The sequence below is a fragment of the Anomaloglossus baeobatrachus genome, chromosome 2, assembly GCF_048569485.1.
Source record: "Anomaloglossus baeobatrachus isolate aAnoBae1 chromosome 2, aAnoBae1.hap1, whole genome shotgun sequence".
Classification (NCBI taxonomy): domain Eukaryota; kingdom Metazoa; phylum Chordata; class Amphibia; order Anura; family Aromobatidae; genus Anomaloglossus; species Anomaloglossus baeobatrachus.
The window spans coordinates 794,207,071-794,225,910 of record NC_134354.1 but is presented as its reverse complement, the minus strand read 5'-3'; the positions used below and the strand labels follow the sequence as shown (position 1 = coordinate 794,225,910).

At 48.6% G+C, this 18,840-nt stretch overlaps 1 protein-coding gene across 2 annotated transcripts in view; it reads left to right on the top strand.

Annotated features, from left to right (window-relative positions):
* LOC142292370 (neuronal acetylcholine receptor subunit alpha-10-like) overlaps positions 1–16,974 on the top strand; it is a 159,742-nt gene extending 142,768 nt beyond the window's left edge. For both annotated transcript variants that reach the window (XM_075337693.1, XM_075337694.1), the window contains one exon: positions 13,521–16,974. In XM_075337693.1, the coding sequence (XP_075193808.1) occupies positions 13,521–14,092 (572 nt within the window). In that variant the 3' untranslated portion in view covers positions 14,093–16,974. The remainder of the gene's footprint in view (positions 1–13,520) is intronic.
* Positions 16,975–18,840: the final 1,866 nt, after the last annotated feature.

Here is an 18,840-nt window from a genome sequence, read left to right as displayed (position 1 = left end):
GCACACACTCCTCACATCCTGTATGGAGACACTAGTCGCCTGCATTGCTCAGGTGGATTTTGGCCCATTCTTCCGCACACACTCCTCACATCCTGTATGGAGACACTAGTCGCCTGCATTGCTCAGGTGGATTTTGGCCCATTCTTCCGCACACACACTCCTCACATCCTGTATGGAGACACTAGTCCCTGCATTGCTCAGGTGGATTTTGGCCCATTCTTCCGCACACACTCCTCACATCCTGTATGGAGACACTAGTCGCCTGCATTGCTCAGGTGGATTTTGGCCCATTCTTCCGCACACACTCCTCACATCCTGTATGGAGACACTGGTCACCTGCATTGCTCAGGTGGATTTTGGCCCATTCTTCCACATACACTCCTCACATCCTGTATGGAGACACTAGTCGCCTGAATTGCTCAGGTGGATTTTTGTCCATTCTTCCACACACACTCCTCACACCCTGTATGGAGACACTAGTCGCCTGCATTGCTCAGGTGGATTTTACCCATTCTTCCGCACACACTCCTCACATCCTGTATGGAGACACTAGTCACCTGCATTGCTCAGGGGGATTTTGGCCATTCTTCTGCACACACTCCTCACATCCTGTATGGAGACACTAGTCAACTGCATTGCTCAGGTGGATTTTGGCCTATTCTTCCACACACACTCCTCACATCCTGTATGAAGACACTAGTCGCCTGCATTGCTCAGGTGGATTTTGGTCCATTCTTCCACACACACTCCTCACATCCTGTATGGAGACACTAGTCACCTGCATTGCTCAGGTGGATTTTGGTCCATTCTTCCACACACACTCCTCACATCCTGTATGGAGACACTAGTCACCTGCATTGCTCAGTGGGATTTTGGCCATTCTTCTGCACACACTCCTCACATCCTGTATGGAGACACTAGTCACCTGCATTGCTCAGGTGGATTTTGGCCTATTCTTCCACACACACTCCTCACATCCTGTATGAAGACACTAGTCGCCTGCATTGCTCAGGTGGATTTTGGTCCATTCTTCCACACACACTCCTCACATCCTGTATGGAGACACTAGTCACCTGCATTGCTCAGGTGGATTTTGGTCCATTCTTCCGCACACACTCCTCACATTCTGTATGGAGACACTAGTCGCCTGCATTGCTCAGGTGGATTTTGGCCCATTCTTCCGCACACACTCCTCACATCCTGTATGGAGACACTAGTCGCCTGCATTGCTCAGGTGAATTTTGGCCCATTCTTCCGCACACACTCCTCACATCCTGTATGGAGACACTAGTCGCCTGTATTGCTCAGGTGATTTTGGCCCATTCTTACACACACACTCCTCACATCCTGTATGGAGACACTAGTCGCCTGTATTGCTCAGGTGGATTTTGGCCCATTCTTCCGCACACACTCCTCACATCCTGTATGGAGACACTAGTCACCTGCATTGCTCAGGTGGATTTTGGCCCATTCTTCTGCACACACTCCTCACCTCCTGTATGGAGACACTAGTCGCCTGCATTGCTCAGGTGGATTTTGGCCCATTCTTCCACACACACTCCTCACATCCTGTATGGAGACACTAGTCGCCTGTATTGCTCAGGTGGATTTTGGCCCATTCTTCCGCACACACTCCTCACATCCTGTATGGAGACACTAGTCGCCTGCATTGCTCAGGTGGATTTTGGCCATTCTTCCACACACACTCCTCACATCCTGTATGGAGACACTAGTCGCCTGCATTGCTCTGGTGGATTTTGACCCAATCTTCCGCACACACTCCTCACATCCTGTATGGAGACACTAGTCGCCTGCATTGCTCAGGTGGATTTTGGCCCATTCCTCCGCACACACTCCTCACATCCTGTATGGAGACACTGGTCGCCTGCATTGCTCAGGTGGAATTTGGCCTATTCTTCTGCACACACTCCTCACATCCTGTATGGAGACACTAGTCGCCTGCATTGCTCAGGTGGATTTTGGCCCATTCTTCCGCATACGCTCCTCACATCCTGTATGGAGACACTAGTCGCCTGCATTGCTCAGGTGGATTTTGGCCCATTCCTCCGCACACACTCCTCACATCCTGTATGGAGACACTAGTCGCCTGCATTGCTCAGGTAGATTTTGGACCATTCTTCCGCACACACTCCTCACATCCTGTATGGAGACACTAGTCACCTGCATTGCTCAGGTGGATTTTGGCCCATTCTTCCGCACACGCTCCTCACATCCTGTATGGAGACACTAGTCGCTTGCATTGCTCAGGTGGATTTTGGCCCATTCTTCCGCACACACTACTCACATCCTGTATGGAGACACTAGTCGCCTGCATTGCTCAGGTGGATTTTGGCCCATTCTTCCGCACACGCTCCTCACATCCTGTATGGAGACACTAGTCGCCTGCATTGCTCAGGTGGATTTTGGCCCATTCTTCCGCACACACTCCTCACATCCTGTATAGAGACACTAGTCGCCTGCATTGCTCAGGTGGATTTTGGCCCATTCTTCCGCACACACTCCTCACATCCTGTATGGAGACACTAGTCTCCTGCATTGCTCAGGTGGATTTGGCCCATTCTTCCGCACACACTCCTCACATCCTGTATGGAGACACTACTCACCTGCATTACTCAGGTGGATTTGGCCCATTCTTCTGCACACACTCCTCACATCCTGTATGGAGACACTAGTCACCTGCATTGCTCAGGTGGATTTTGGACCATTCTTCTGCACACACTCCTCACATCCTGTATGGAGACACTACTCACCTGCATTGCTCAGGTGGATTTTGGCCCATTCTTCCGCACACACTCCTCACATCCTGTATGGAGACACTAGTCGCCTGCATTGCTCAGGTGGATTTTGGCCAATTCTTCCACACACACTCCTCACATCCTTTATGGAGACACTAGTCGCCTGCATTGCTCAGGTGGATTTTGGCCAATTCTTCCACACACACTCCTCACATCCTGTATGGAGACACTAGTCGCCTGCATTGCTCAGGTGGATTTTGGCCAATTCTTCCACACACACTCCTCACATCCTGTATGGAGACACTAGTCGCCTGCATTGCTCAGGTGGATTTTGGCCAATTCTTCCACACACACTCCTCACATCCTGTATGGAGACACTAGTCACCTGCATTGCTCAGGTGGATTTTGGCCCATTCTTCCGCACACACTCCTCACACCCTGTATGGAGACACTAGTCACCTGCATTGCTCAGGTGGATTTTGGCCCATTCTTCCGCACACACTCCTCACATCCTGTATGGAGACACTAGTCGCCTGCATTGTTCAGGTGGATTTTGGCCCATTCTTCCGCACACGCTCCTCACATCCTGTATGGAGACACTAGTCGCCTGCATTGCTCAGGTGGATTTTGGCCCATTCTTCCGCACACACACTCCTCACATCCTGTATGGAGACACTAGACACCTGCATTGCTCAGGTTGATTTTGGCCCATTCTTCTGCACACACTCCTCACATCCTGTATGGAGACACTAGTCGCCTGCATTGCTCAGGTGGATTTTGGCCCATTCTTCCGCACACACTCCTCACATCCTGTATGGAGACACTAGTCGCCTGCATTGCTCAGGTGGATTTTGGCCCATTCTTCTGCACACACTCCTCTCCTCCTTTATGGAGACACTAGTCGCCTGCATTGCTCAGGTGGATTTTGGCCCATTCTTCCACACACACTCCTCACATCCTGTATGAAGACACTAGTCGCCTGTATTGCTCAGGTGGATTTTGGCCCATTCTTCCGCACACACTCCTCACATCCTGTATGGAGACACTAGACACCTGCATTGCTCAGGTTGATTTTGGCCCATTCTTCTGCACACACTCCTCACATCCTGTATGGAGACACTAGTCGCCTGCATTGCTCAGGTGGATTTTGGCCCATTCTTCCGCACACACACTCCTCACATCCTGTATGGAGACACTAGTCGCCTGCATTGCTCAGGTGGATTTTGGCCCATTCTTCTGCACACACTCCTCTCCTCCTGTATGGAGACACTAGTCGCCTGCATTGCTCAGGTGGATTTTGGCCCATTCTTCCACACACACTCCTCACATCCTGTATGAAGACACTAGTCGCCTGTATTGCTCAGGTGGATTTTGGCCCATTCTTCCGCACACACTCCTCACATCCTGTATGGAGACACTAGTCATCTGCACTGCTCAGGTGGATTTTGGCCATTCTTCCACACACACTCCTCACATCCTGTATGGAGACACTAGTCGCCTGCATTGCTCAGGTGGATTTTGGCCATTCTTCTGCACACACACTCCTCACCTCCTGAATGGAGACACTAGTCGCCTGCATTGCTCAGGTGGATTTTGGCCCAATCTTCTGCACACACTCCTCACATCCTGTATGGAGACACTAGTCGCCTGCATTGCTCTGGTGGATTTTGGCCCAATCTTCCGCACACACTCCTCACATCCTGTATGGAGACACTAGTCGCCTGCATTGCTCAGGTGGATTTTGGCCCATTCCTCCGCACACACTCCTCACATCCTGTATGGAGACACTGGTCGCCTGCATTGCTCAGGTGGAATTTGGCCTATTCTTCTGCACACACTCCTCACATCCTGTATGGAGACACTAGTCGCCTGCATTGCTCAGGTGGATTTTGGCCCATTCTTCCGCATACGCTCCTCACATCCTGTATGGAGACACTAGTCGCCTGCATTGCTCAGGTGGATTTTGGCCCATTCCTCCGCAAACACTCCTCACATCCTGTATGGAGACACTAGTCGCCTGCATTGCTCAGGTAGATTTTGGACCATTCTTCCGCACACACTCCTCACATCCTGTATGGAGACACTAGTCACCTGCATTGCTCAGGTGGATTTTGGCCCATTCTTCCGCACACGCTCCTCACATCCTGTATGGAGACACTAGTCGCTTGCATTGCTCAGGTGGATTTTGGCCCATTCTTCCGCACACACTCCTCACATCCTGTATGGAGACACTAGTCGCCTGCATTGCTCAGGTGGATTTTGGCCCATTCTTCCGCACACGCTCCTCACATCCTGTATGGAGACACTAGTCGCCTGCATTGCTCAGGTGGATTTTGGCCCATTCTTCCGCACACACTCCTCACATCCTGTATAGAGACACTAGTCGCCTGCATTGCTCAGGTGGATTTTGGCCCATTCTTCCGCACACACTCCTCACATCCTGTATGGAGACACTAGTCACCTGCATTGCTCAGGTGGATTTTGGACCATTCTTCTGCACACACTCCTCACATCCTGTATGGAGACACTACTCACCTGCATTGCTCAGGTGGATTTTGGCCCATTCTTCCGCACACACTCCTCACATCCTGTATGGAGACACTAGTCGCCTGCATTGCTCAGGTGGATTTTGGCCAATTCTTCCACACACACTCCTCACATCCTGTATGGAGACACTAGTCGCCTGCATTGCTCAGGTGGATTTTGGCCAATTCTTCCACACACACTCCTCACATCCTGTATGGAGACACTGGTCACCTGCATTGCTCAGGTGGATTTTGGCCAATTCTTCCACACACACTCCTCACATCCTGTATGGAGACACTAGTCGCCTGCATTGCTCAGGTGGATTTTGGCCCATTCTTCCGCACACACACTCCTCACATCCTGTATGGAGACACTAGTCACCTGCATTGCTCAGGTTGATTTTGGCCCATTCTTCTGCACACACTCCTCACATCCTGTATGGAGACACTAGTCGCCTGCATTGCTCAGGTGGATTTTGGCCCATTCTTCCGCACACACTCCTCACATCCTGTATGGAGACACTAGTCGCCTGCATTGCTCAGGTGGATTTTGGCCCATTCTTCCGCACACACACTCCTCACATCCTGTATGGAGACACTAGTCGCCTGCATTGCTCAGGTGGATTTTGGCCCATTCTTCCGCACACACACTCCTCACATCCTGTATGGAGACACTAGTCCCTGCATTGCTCAGGTGGATTTTGGCCCATTCTTCCGCACACACTCCTCACATCCTGTATGGAGACACTAGTCCCTGCATTGCTCAGGTGGATTTTGGCCCATTCTTCCGCACACACTCCTCACATCCTGTATGGAGACACTAGTCGCCTGAATTGCTCAGGTGGATTTTTGTCCATTCTTCCACACACACTCCTCACACCCTGTATGGAGACACTAGTCACCTGCATTGCTCAGGGGGATTTTGTCCATTCTTCTGCACACACTCCTCACATCCTGTATGGAGACACTAGTCACCTGCATTGCTCAGGTGGATTTTGGCCTATTCTTCCACACACACTCCTCACATCCTGTATGAAGACACTTGTCGCCTGCATTGCTCAGGTGGATTTTGGTCCATTCTTCCACACACACTCCTCACATCCTGTATGGAGACACTAGTCGCCTGCATTGCTCAGGTGGATTTTGGTCCATTCTTCCACACACACTCCTCACATCCTGTATGGAGACACTAGTCGCCTGCATTGCTCAGGTGGATTTTGGCCCATTCTTCCGCACACACACTCCTCACATCCTGTATGGAGACACTAGTCGCCTGCATTGCTCAGGTGGATTTTGGTCCATTCTTCTGCACACACTCCTCACATCCTGTATGGAGACACTAGTCGCCTGCATTGCTCAGGTGAATTTTGGCCCATTCTTCCGCACACACTCCTCACATCTTGTATGGAGACACTAGTCACCTGCATTGCTCAGGTGATTTTGGCCCATTCTTCCGCACACACTCCTCACATCTTGTATGGAGACACTAGTCGCCTGCATTGCTCAGGTGATTTTGGCCCATTCTTCCACACACACTCCTCACATCCTGTATGGAGACACTAGTCACCTGCATTGCTCAGGTGATTTTGGCCCATTCTTCCACACACACTCCTCACATCCTGTATGGAGACACTAGTCACCTGCATTGCTCAGGTGGATTTTGGCCCATTCTTCTGCACACACTCCTCACCTCCTGTATGGAGACACTAGTCGCCTGCATTGCTCAGGTGGATTTTGGCCCATTCTTCCGCACACACTCCTCACATCCTGTATGGAGACACTAGTCGCCTGCATTGCTCAGGTGGATTTTGGCCCATTCCTCCGCACACACTCCTCACATCCTGTATGGAGACACTGGTCGCCTGCATTGCTCAGGTGGAATTTGGCCTATTCTTCTGCACACACTCCTCACATCCTGTTTGGAGACACTAGTCGCCTGCATTGCTCAGGTGGATTTTGGTCCATTCTTCCGCATACGCTCCTCACATCCTGTATGGAGACACTAGTCCCTGCATTGCTCAGGTGGAATTTGGCCTATTCTTCTGCACACGCTCCTCACATCCTGTATGGAGACACTAGTCACCTGCATTGCTCAGGTGGATTTTGGCCCATTCTTCCGCATACGCTCCTCACATCCTGTATGGAGACACTAGTCGCCTGCATTGCTCAGGTGGATTTTGGCCCATTCCTCCGCACACACTCCTCACATCCTGTATGGAGACACTAGTCGCCTGCATTGCTCAGGTGGATTTTGGCCCATTCTTCCGCACACACTCCTCACATCCTGTATGGAGACACTAGTCGCCTGCATTGCTCAGGTGGATTTTGGCCCATTCTTCCGCACACGCTCCTCACATCCTGTATGGAGACACTAGTCGCTTGCATTGCTCAGGTGGATTTTGGCCCATTCTTCCGCACACACTCCTCACATCCTGTATGGAGACACTAGTCGCCTGCATTGCTCAGGTGGATTTTGGCCCATTCTTCCGCACACGCTCCTCACATCCTGTATGGAGACACTAGTCGCTTGCATTGCTCAGGTGGATTTTGGCCCATTCTTCCGCACACACTCCTCACATCCTGTATGGAGACACTAGTCGCCTGCATTGCTCAGGTGGATTTTGGCCCATTCCTCCGCACACACTCCTCACATCCTGTATGGAGACACTGGTCGCCTGCATAGCTCAGGTGGAATTTGGCCTATTCTTCTGCACACACTCCTCACATCCTGTATGGAGACACTAGTCGCTTGCATTGCTCAGGTGGATTTTGGCCCATTCTTCCGCACACACTCCTCACATCCTGTATGGAGACACTAGTCGCCTGCATTGCTCAGGTGGATTTTGGCCCATTCCTCCGCACACACTCCTCACATCCTGTATGGAGACACTGGTCGCCTGCATTGCTCAGGTGGAATTTGGCCTATTCTTCTGCACACACTCCTCACATCCTGTATGGAGACACTAGTCGCCTGCATTGGTCAGGTGGATTTTGGCCCATTCTTCCGCATACGCTCCTCACATCCTGTATGGAGACACTGGTCGCCTGCATTGCTCAGGTGGAATTTGGCCTATTCTTCTGCACACGCTCCTCACATCCTGTATGGAGACACTAGTCACCTGCATTGCTCAGGTGGATTTTGGCCCATTCTTCCGCATACGCTCCTCACATCCTGTATGGAGACACTAGTCGCCTGCATTGCTCAGGTGGATTTTGGCCCATTCCTCCGCACACACTCCTCACATCCTGTATGGAGACACTAGTCGCCTGCATTGCTCAGGTGGATTTTGGCCCATTCTTCCGCACACACTCCTCACATCCTGTATGGAGACACTAGTCGCCTGCATTGCTCAGGTGGATTTTGGCCCATTCTTCCGCACACGCTCCTCACATCCTGTATGGAGACACTAGTCGCTTGCATTGCTCAGGTGGATTTTGGCCCATTCTTCCGCACACACTCCTCACATCCTGTATGGAGTCACTAGTCGCCTGCATTGCTCAGGTGGATTTTGGCCCATTCTTCCACACACACTCCTCACATCCTGTATGGAGACACTAGTCGCCTGCATTGCTCAGGTGGATTTTGGCCCATTCTTCCACACACACTCCTCACATCCTGTATGGAGACACTAGTCGCCTGTATTGCTCAGGTGGATTTTGGCCCATTCTTCCGCACACACTCCTTACATCCTGTATGGAGACACTAGTCATCTGCACTGCTCAGGTGGATTTTGGCCATTCTTCCACACACACTCCTCACATCCTGTATGAAGACACTAGTCGCCTGAATTGCTCAGGTGGATTTTTGTCCATTCTTCCACACACACTCCTCACACCCTGTATGGAGACACTAGTCACCTGCATTGCTCAGGGGGATTTTGGCCATTCTTCTGCACACACTCCTCACATCCTGTATGGAGACACTAGTCACCTGCATTGCTCAGGTGGATTTTGGCCTATTCTTCCACACACACTCCTCACATCCTGTATGAAGACACTAGTCGCCTGCATTGCTCAGGTGGATTTTGGTCCATTCTTCCACACACACTCCTCACATCCTGTATGGAGACACTAGTCACCTGCATTGCTCAGGTGGATTTTGGCCCATTCTTCTGCACACACTCCTCACATCCTGTATGGAGACACTAGTCCCTGCATTGCTCAGGTGGATTTTGGCCCATTCTTCCGCACACACTCCTCACCTCCTGTATGGAGACACTAGTCGCCTGCATTGCTCAGGTGGATTTTGGCCCATTCTTCCACACACACTCCTCACATCCTGTATGGAGACACTAGTCGCCTGTATTGCTCAGGTGGATTTTGGCCCATTCTTCCGCACACACTCCTCACATCCTGTATGGAGACACTAGTCATCTGCACTGCTCAGGTGGATTTTGGCCATTCTTCCACACACACTCCTCACATCCTGTATGGAGACACTAGTCGCCTGCATTGCTCAGGTGGATTTTGGCCATTCTTCTGCACACACACTCCTCACCTCCTGTATGGAGACTCTAGTCGCCTGCATTGCTCAGGTGGATTTTGGCCCATTCTTCTGCACACACTCCTCACATCCTGTATGGAGACACTCGTCGCCTGCATTGCTCTGGTGGATTTTGGCCCAATCTTCCGCACACACTCCTCACATCCTGTATGGAGACACTAGTCGCCTGCATTGCTCAGGTGGATTTTGGCCCATTCCTCCGCACACACTCCTCACATCCTGTATGGAGACACTGGTCGCCTGCATTGCTCAGGTGGAATTTGGCCTATTCTTCTGCACACACTCCTCACATCCTGTATGGAGACACTAGTCGCCTGCATTGCTCAGGTGGATTTTGGCCCATTCTTCCGCATACGCTCCTCACATCCTGTATGGAGACACTAGTCGCCTGCATTGCTCAGGTGGATTTTGGCCCATTCCTCCGCACACACTCCTCACATCCTGTATGGAGACACTAGTCGCCTGCATTGCTCAGGTGGATTTTGGCCCATTCTTCCGCACACACTCCTCACATCCTGTATGGAGACACTAGTCACCTGCATTGCTCAGGTGGATTTTGGCCCATTCTTCCGCACACGCTCCTCACATCCTGTATGGAGACACTAGTCGCTTGCATTGCTCAGGTGGATTTTGGCCCATTCTTCCGCACACACTCCTCACATCCTGTATGGAGACACTAGTCGCCTGCATTGCTCAGGTGGATTTTGGCCCATTCTTCCGCACACGCTCCTCACATCCTGTATGGAGACACTAGTCGCCTGCATTGCTCAGGTGGATTTTGGCCCATTCTTCCGCACACACTCCTCACATCCTGTATGGAGACACTAGTCACCTGCATTGCTCAGGTGGATTTTGGTCCATTCTTCCACACACACTCCTCACATCCTGTATGGAGACACTAGTCGCCTGCATTGCTCAGGTGGATTTTGGCCCATTCTTCCGCACACGCTCCTCACATCCTGTATAGAGACACTAGTCGCCTGCATTGCTCAGGTGGATTTTGGCCCATTCTTCCGCACACACTACTCACATCCTGTATGGAGACACTACTCACCTGCATTGCTCAGGTGGATTTGGCCCATTCTTCTGCACACACTACTCACATCCTGTATGGAGACACTACTCACCTGCATTGCTCAGGTGGATTTTGGCCCATTCTTCCGCACACACTCCTCACATCCTGTATGGAGACACTGGTCACCTGCATTGCTCAGGTGGATTTTGGCCCATTCTTCTGCACACATTCCTCACATCCTGTATGGAGACACTGGTCACCTGCATTGCTCAGGTGGATTTTGGCCCATTCTTCCGCACACACTCCTCACATCCTGTATGGAGACACTAGTCACCTGCATTGCTCAGGTGGATTTTGGCCCATTCTTCCGCACACACACTCCTCACATCCTGTATGGAGACACTACTCACCTGCATTGCTCAGGTGGATTTTGGCCCATTCTTCCGCACACACTCCTCACATCCTGTATGGAGACACTAGTCGCCTGCATTGCTCAGGTGGATTTTGGCCCATTCTTCCGCACACGCTCCTCACATCCTGTATGGAGACACTAGACACCTGCATTGCTCAGGTGGATTTTGGCCCATTCTTCCGCACACACTCCTCACATCCTGTATGGAGACACTAGTCGCCTGCATTGTTCAGGTGGATTTTGGCCCATTCTTCCGCACACGCTCCTCACATCCTGTATGGAGACACTAGTCGCCTGCATTGTTCAGGTGGATTTTGGCCCATTCTTCCGCACACGCTCCTCACATCCTGTATGGAGACACTAGTCGCCTGCATTGCTCAGGTGGATTTTGGCCAATTCTTCCACACAAACACTCCTCACATCCTGCAGGTCCCGGCTCTTTCTATGAACTCTGAGCTTGTTTCTATTGGATTCAGCTCTGGTGATTGGCTCGGCCATTCTGGCGATTTATTTCTCTCTCTGAATCCAGTTGGTAGCTTCCTTGACTGTGTGTTTGGGATCATTGTCTTGTGAAATGTCCATCCTCGCTTCATCTTCATCATCCCAGTAGATGGCAGCAGATTTTTATCAGGAACATGTCTGTACATTTGTTCATTCATCCTTCCTTCTATTATACTTTTGCCAGTGCTGCCTGCTGAAAAACAGCCGCACACCATGATGTTCCCAGCTCCACACTTCACTGGTGTTGGTGTTTTTGGGGTGATTTGCCTTTTGGCCTCCACACATGGTGTGTATTATGACCTCCAAAGAGTTCAGTTTTAGTCTCATCTGAGCAAACTATATTCTCCAGTATCTCAAAGACTTGTCCTAATGTTGTTGAATAAACTTTCAATGCTCTTGATCCTGCTTTCTGTTCAGCAATGAAGTCCTGGGTGGTGAGTGTGCATACAGGAGCGTGCATACAGGAGCATGCGTACAGGCCATGGACGGGGAGTGCATTACATATTGTATTGTTTTCTTTGAAATAATTCTACCTGCTGATACCAGGACCTTCTGTAGCCTCCAGAGGTGTCCTTGACGTTTTGACAACCCTTCTATAATTATTTTTCCCTCCTCTGTTTGAAATGTTGCAGGGAGCACCTGGTTGTGGCCGGTTTATGGTGAAATTATGTTCTTCCCTTCTGGATTATGGCCCCAACAGAGCTCACTGGAACCTTCAGTAGTTTACAAATTTTTCTGTAACCAATGCCATCAGTCTGTTTTGAAACAATAAGGATGTGACTATCTGGAGACAGCTCACTGGTTTTACCCATCATGAGATGTTTCTTGTGTGGCACCTTGGTATTGAGTCATCTTTTTGTAGGACATCATTTGAATCAGCTGATATTATTTCTCACTAAGTGGCAGGATTGCTTTATAATTACTGATAGATTTCAGCTGGTGTCAGAGCTTTCCATGCTTTTTTACAATGCTCTTTCTTCTTGTGTTAAATATTTTTTCCCTGTGTCAGTTCTCATTATTACACATCACTAAATTTATGGACATCTATGGTTTGACTTCTTCGCCTGTGAGGGTTTAATGGGTTGGTACTCACATCTGGTGAGAAATACAAATGACAATAGCACCTTCAGAAATATATTTTCTTAGAAAATTGGTGACGTGCTCAGTACTTATTTCACCCACTGTATATGCACAATTCTGTACTGTAAAACTGCACATTTTAGAGTGTCCTTTTATGGTGGCCAGCCAAAGACGCACCTGTGCAATAATAATGTTGCCTAGTCAGCATCTTAATCTACTGCACCTGTGAAGTGGATGGATTATCTCCGCAGAGAAGTGCAACTAACTAAATAGGAGCAGTACCGTATTATAATAGTTATATTCTTGTACATAGGGGCAGTATTATAGTAGTTATATTCTTGTACATAGGGGGCAGTATTATAGTAGTTATATTCTTGTATATAGGGGCAGTATTATAGTAGTTATATTCTTGTATATAGGGGGCAGTATTATAGCAGTTATATTCTTGTACATAGGGGCAGTATTATAGTAGTTATATTCTTGTACATAGTGGCAGTATTATAGTAGTTATATTCTTGTACATAGGGGCAGTATTATAGTAGTTATATTCTTCTACATAGGAGCAGTATTATAGCAGTTATATTCTTGTACATAGGAGCAGTTTTTTACATTTTCTATTTTTTTGTGTCCTTAGACTTTATGTAATGGACTTTCAGACATAAAGATGATCAATGTCAGATAATTGCACCTTTCTTTCTAACACATTTTCTTGTTTTTGTCTCTGCAGGAAAGTATTATATCGCCACTATGATAATGATCACGGCGTCAACAGCGCTGACAATCTTTATAATGAATATTCACCACTGCGGCCCAGAAGCGAAACCCGTCCCATTGTGGGCCAAGAAATTTTTCTTGAAATATATGTCGCGGATATTCTTTGTGTATGAGGTGGGGGAGAGCTGCAGTAGACCCTCACCTGAAGCCGAGAGACCACCAAAAGTGCAGGTCATGAACAGAGAAGCCAAACTGGACAACTCGGCGTCCAATGTGAAAAACTGGCAAGAAAGTGTCGCTAAGAAGAATGCAGCCATGAAGGAAGACTTGGACTGGAAGCAAGAAAATGAAGGCGAGAAGCGTCCTGGGTGCGGTGAGTGCCCTAAGCTGCAGTGTCTGTGCCACAACGAGCGCCTGCTGAAAAACATTGAATATATGGCCAGCTGCTTCCGGGAGCAAAAGGCCGCCCAGAAACGGACTGGGGAATGGAAAAAAGTAGCCAAGGTGATGGACCGCTTCTTCATGTGGGTGTTCTTCTTCATGGTGTTCATCATGAGTGTGCTAATAATAGGAAAAGCAATCTGAGGAGCCTTGTCCACAGACGGGATGTAATGTCTTCCAGCCATTGTGGATCCATAAATTCAATTGTCCAATCAGGTGTCTCTATATCTAGCGTCACATCAGAGCCCATCCGGCCACATCAGACTGCCCTCCGAAGGGTCAGACTAATCATGGGAAAAGACTTAACTCAGATACATTGTCCATGAAGGATTTGATAGTCGACAGTTCTCCAGTTATTGCTGGTAAACAGGTTCCATGGATGGTTCATCAAGACAATCTAGGACATATTTAGAGCCACCAAGCTACAACTAAACAATGCAATCGCCATGGAAAGTGCTAATTACTGGAAAAACCATGGAAATGATCCATGGAATCAAAGCACTCAACCATGAACCATCATAGATGTGCAAGGTCCACTTTGTCCAACCTAGTTATGTGCCTGTAGTTGAGAAGACCTGGATCGGCCATTGCCCGTGTAACCATATAATTTACGTGCTAATACTTGTATGTGCTCAGTATGTGTCACACGAGAAGACTTGGCAAATTCTTGGACTCTGCTCAGTTCAGCTCCTTCTTTGTGACTATAGGAGTATTTCAATATATTGACATCGAGATTAAGGCCGTTGTGCACTTATACAGCCCCTAATGCTCTCCTGGAAGAGACTCATTATATAGGGAGGAATAGGAGACACCAAGGCCGGAGACGAGACGCAAACAAGCAGCTCTCGGGTTGCAGGCAGGTTCTGCCATATCTCACCATGGTGTCTATTCTAGAGGCTCTTCAGATAATTGCCCCACTGGTTCCATATCCATCCCCGGTGTCACGTATGATTAGCATCATTTATACTTATCCAGCTCTGTCCTTACCTATTGTACCATCACCCATTCCCTGTAGGCTGTGAGCCCTCGCGGGCAGGGTCCTCTCTCCTCCTATACCAGTCTGTCTTGTACTGTTAATGATTGTTGTACGTATACCCTCTTTCACTTGTAAAGCGCCATGGAATAAATGGCGCTATAATAATAAATAATAATAATAATAATAATACTTTGTATTGGAAAGTAATGATATGGCACCGTCTTCATAATCAGAAGAGATGCCGGTGTAGGAGGTTCACAGTGCTCTGCTCCAGAGGCCATGGCCTACACATGTGCGGACCAGTGTCCTGAAGATCTCTTTACTCAACTCTAGTGTCAGTTACATACTCATAAAGACAACAGCTATTCTTCTTGACTCCTCAATTAACATTACGAGAAAGGAAGAAGCTGTCAGACACACATAAGCTCCATACGCTTCTGGGCCCTCCAAACTCCTCTTTCCTCCTCCTCAAGACGCCTCTGTTTTCCTCTTCCAGATTCCTTTGTCCTCTACCTCCAACACACTCCTTTTGTTGTCCTCCTCCTCCAGACTTCTCAGTCTTACATCTCCTCTGCCCTCCTCTTCTAAACTTCTTTGTCTTCTTCTGCCTCCAGAATCCTCTGTCCTCCTCCAGAATCCTCTGTTCTCCTCCAGATTCTTTGGTCCTTCCCTTCCTCCAGACTTCTGTCTTCCTGTCCTCCTTCTCCTCCAGACTCCTCTGCCCTCCTCCAGGCTCTTTTGTCCTCCTCCTCCCCCAGACTTCTCTGTCTCCCTCCTCCTCCACCAGACTCCTTTGCACTCCTCCAGGCTCTTTTGTCCTCCTCCTCCACCAGACTCCTCTGCACTCCTCCAGACTCCTTTGTCCTCCTCCTCCTTCAGACTTCTCTGTCTTTTTTTCTCCTCCAGACTCATCTGCCCTCCTCCTCCAAACTTATTTGTCCTTCTCCTTCAGACTCTTCTGTCTCCCTTTCTGTTACCTCCTACAATGGATCAGGTATATTGAAATAAGTTGACTTCTAGAAGCCACTGTTCACACCAAGGTACCTCGCTTCTCTAGACAAAGCTTGTTTACTCAAGACAAAAAGAGATTTTTTTCTTTTGGCTTACACAGTATAAAGGTATAGAGTGGCACAGAGAAAGATATTACATGTATTAGTTTTTAGCAAATAAATAGTATCTTGCATTAAACCCCTTTGAACGTAGGCACATATGGATGATGTGACCTCTCTGTGACGTCCATACGAGGTCTGTCATCAGCTTCTCTCCTCATATACGTCACATGGAGTCCACTAATGTGATGTGAACGGGTCTAATGGCCATGGACACCCAAGATCTGTTTCATTTCTTCTAGTGGACCTTTGGTCATTGTCTAGCGACTCAATCTCATGGAGGACACGGACCATCTTGATTACCAGCAGAGACACGTGGCACATTGTGGAGGTTTACGCTTCTCCAGCCTCTGAATCGTCGTTACCATCCATGATTCAGTTGTTTGACAATTACTAGGAAAGCTTCAGATCCTCACTGACCACAGCGTCTTTCTGGAGCATTTGCTGGATCTCGTGGGGTTTAGATGGTGACCCTATCAGCATGTTATGGAGCCATTATGTAATGAGATGGCTTCATGGTTTATGTGAAAACGCATCATTCGAGGCGGTCAGAGATGTTGGTGAATGAGCAGATTGTGTCTTAGGCTATTGCGTTGTCATTGGATCATCTATACTGGACGCACCGAAGCCTTCAGCCCCATGAGAAGCCGACACCATATAACGCCCGGCTCTCTCATACGTGTACTGTATTGTATTGCTGTATAAAGCATGACCCCCGCCAGTGGTCAGCACCGGGGCAAAGTATTTTATGCCTCCAAATCCATGAACCATTAACACTACCGGAGTCGCTTCCACAAGTCCAGTATTAAGCTTCTTATCCGCCAAGAACATGTATTTTAAGAAAATGCAGATGTAACTATAGTTAATCCAGTGAATGCAGTTATTTTCTGCTTTATGCTAAAATAGGATATACAATTTTAAAAATAAAAAGTTATACCGTACATTGTTATAGAGTTTTATACTTATTTATTATTCTTATTTTGTCATATAAATATTTTATTACCCAAGATCTAAATATGAAAGTAACCCTATCCCTAATGCTACCACTAGCCGTAACCCTAGTGCTAGCTCTGAACCCTGTTCTATCCGAACTCCAGTCCTAACCCAAGTCCTAAACCTAACCCTTCTTGTCCTAAAAAAATTCTAACCCTTCTCCTAGCTCTTAGCCCTAACTCTAGTGCTAACCCTTCTAGCCCTAACGTAAATCCTAACCCTACTCCTAGCCCCAGTCTTAGCCCTAACCCTAGTCCTAATCCTTGTCCTAGCCCTAACCTTAAAGGGGCTTTACACGCTGCGACATCGCTAATGCGGAGTCATTGGGGTCACGGAATTTGTGACGCACATCCGGCCGCATTAGCGATGCCGTTGCGTGTGACACCGATAAGCGATTTTGCATCGTTGCAAAAACGTGCAAAATCGCTAATCGGCGACACGGGGGTCCATTCTTACAAATCGTTACTGCAGCAGTAACGAAGTTGTTCCTCATTCCTGCGGCAGCACACATCGCTCCGTGTGACACCGCAGGAACGAGGAAGCTCCCCTTACCTGCCTCCCGGCTGCTATGCGGAAGGAAGGAGGTGGGCGGGATGTTACGTTCCGCTCATCTCCGCCCCTCCGCTGCTATTGGGCGGCGGTTCAGTGACGCTTCAGTGACGTCGCTGTGACGCCGCACGGACCGCCCCCTTAGAAAGGAGGCGGTTCGCCGGTCACAGCGACGTCGCCGGACAGGTAAGTATGTGTGACGGCTCTGGGCGATGTTGTGCGGCACGGGCAGCGATTTGCCTGTGTCGCGCAACAGATGGGGGCGGGTACCCACACTAGCGATATCGGGACCGATATCGCAGTGTGTAAAGTAGCCTTTAGACCTGACCCTTATCCTAGCTCTAACCTTAGACCTGACCCTTATCATAGCCCTAACACCAGTCCTATCCCTTCTAGTCCTAACATAAAACCTAAACCTTCTCCTAGCTAATAGCCTTAGCTCTAACACCAGTGCTAACCCTTTTAGCCCTAACATAAACCCTACCTATTCTCCTATCCCCCACCCTAAGCCCTAACCCAAGTCCTAACTCTTCTCCTAGCCCTAACACTTGTCCTAATTCTTCTCCTAGCACTAACCTTAACCCTAACCCCAGTCCTAACTGTAACCCTTCAAGCCCTAACATAAACCCTAACAGTTCTCTAGCCCCCACCCCTAACCAAAGTCTTAACCCTTCTCCTAGCCCTAACCTTTCTAGCCCTAACATAAACCCTAACTCTTCTCCTAGCTCCCAACCTTAGCCCCAAACCTATTCTAACCCTTCTCCTAGCCCTAAGTCAAGTACTAACCCTTATCCTAGCCCTAATCCTGATCCTATCCCTAACTCGTCTAGCCCTAACATACAGTGGGTACGGAAATTATTCAGAACCTTTTAAATTTTGTTTCATTGCAGCCATTTGGTAAATTCAAAAAGTTAATTTTGTTTCTCATTGATGTGGACTCTGCACCCATCCCCCATCTTGATAGAAAAAAAGCAGTAATGTCGAAATGTTTGCAAATTTATTAAACAAGAAAAACTGAAATATCACATGGTCATAAGTATTCAGCCCCTTTGCTCAGACACTCATATTTAAGTTGCATGTTGTCCATTTCCTTGTGATTCTCCTTGAGATGGTTCTCCTCCTTCATTGGAGTCCAGCTGTGAGTAATTAGACTGATAGTTGTGCGCCTTTACAAATCATGTCCTGTCTATATAAGACCTCACAGCTCACACTGCATGTCACACCAAATGAGAATCATGAGGTCAAAGGAACTGCCCAAGGAGCTC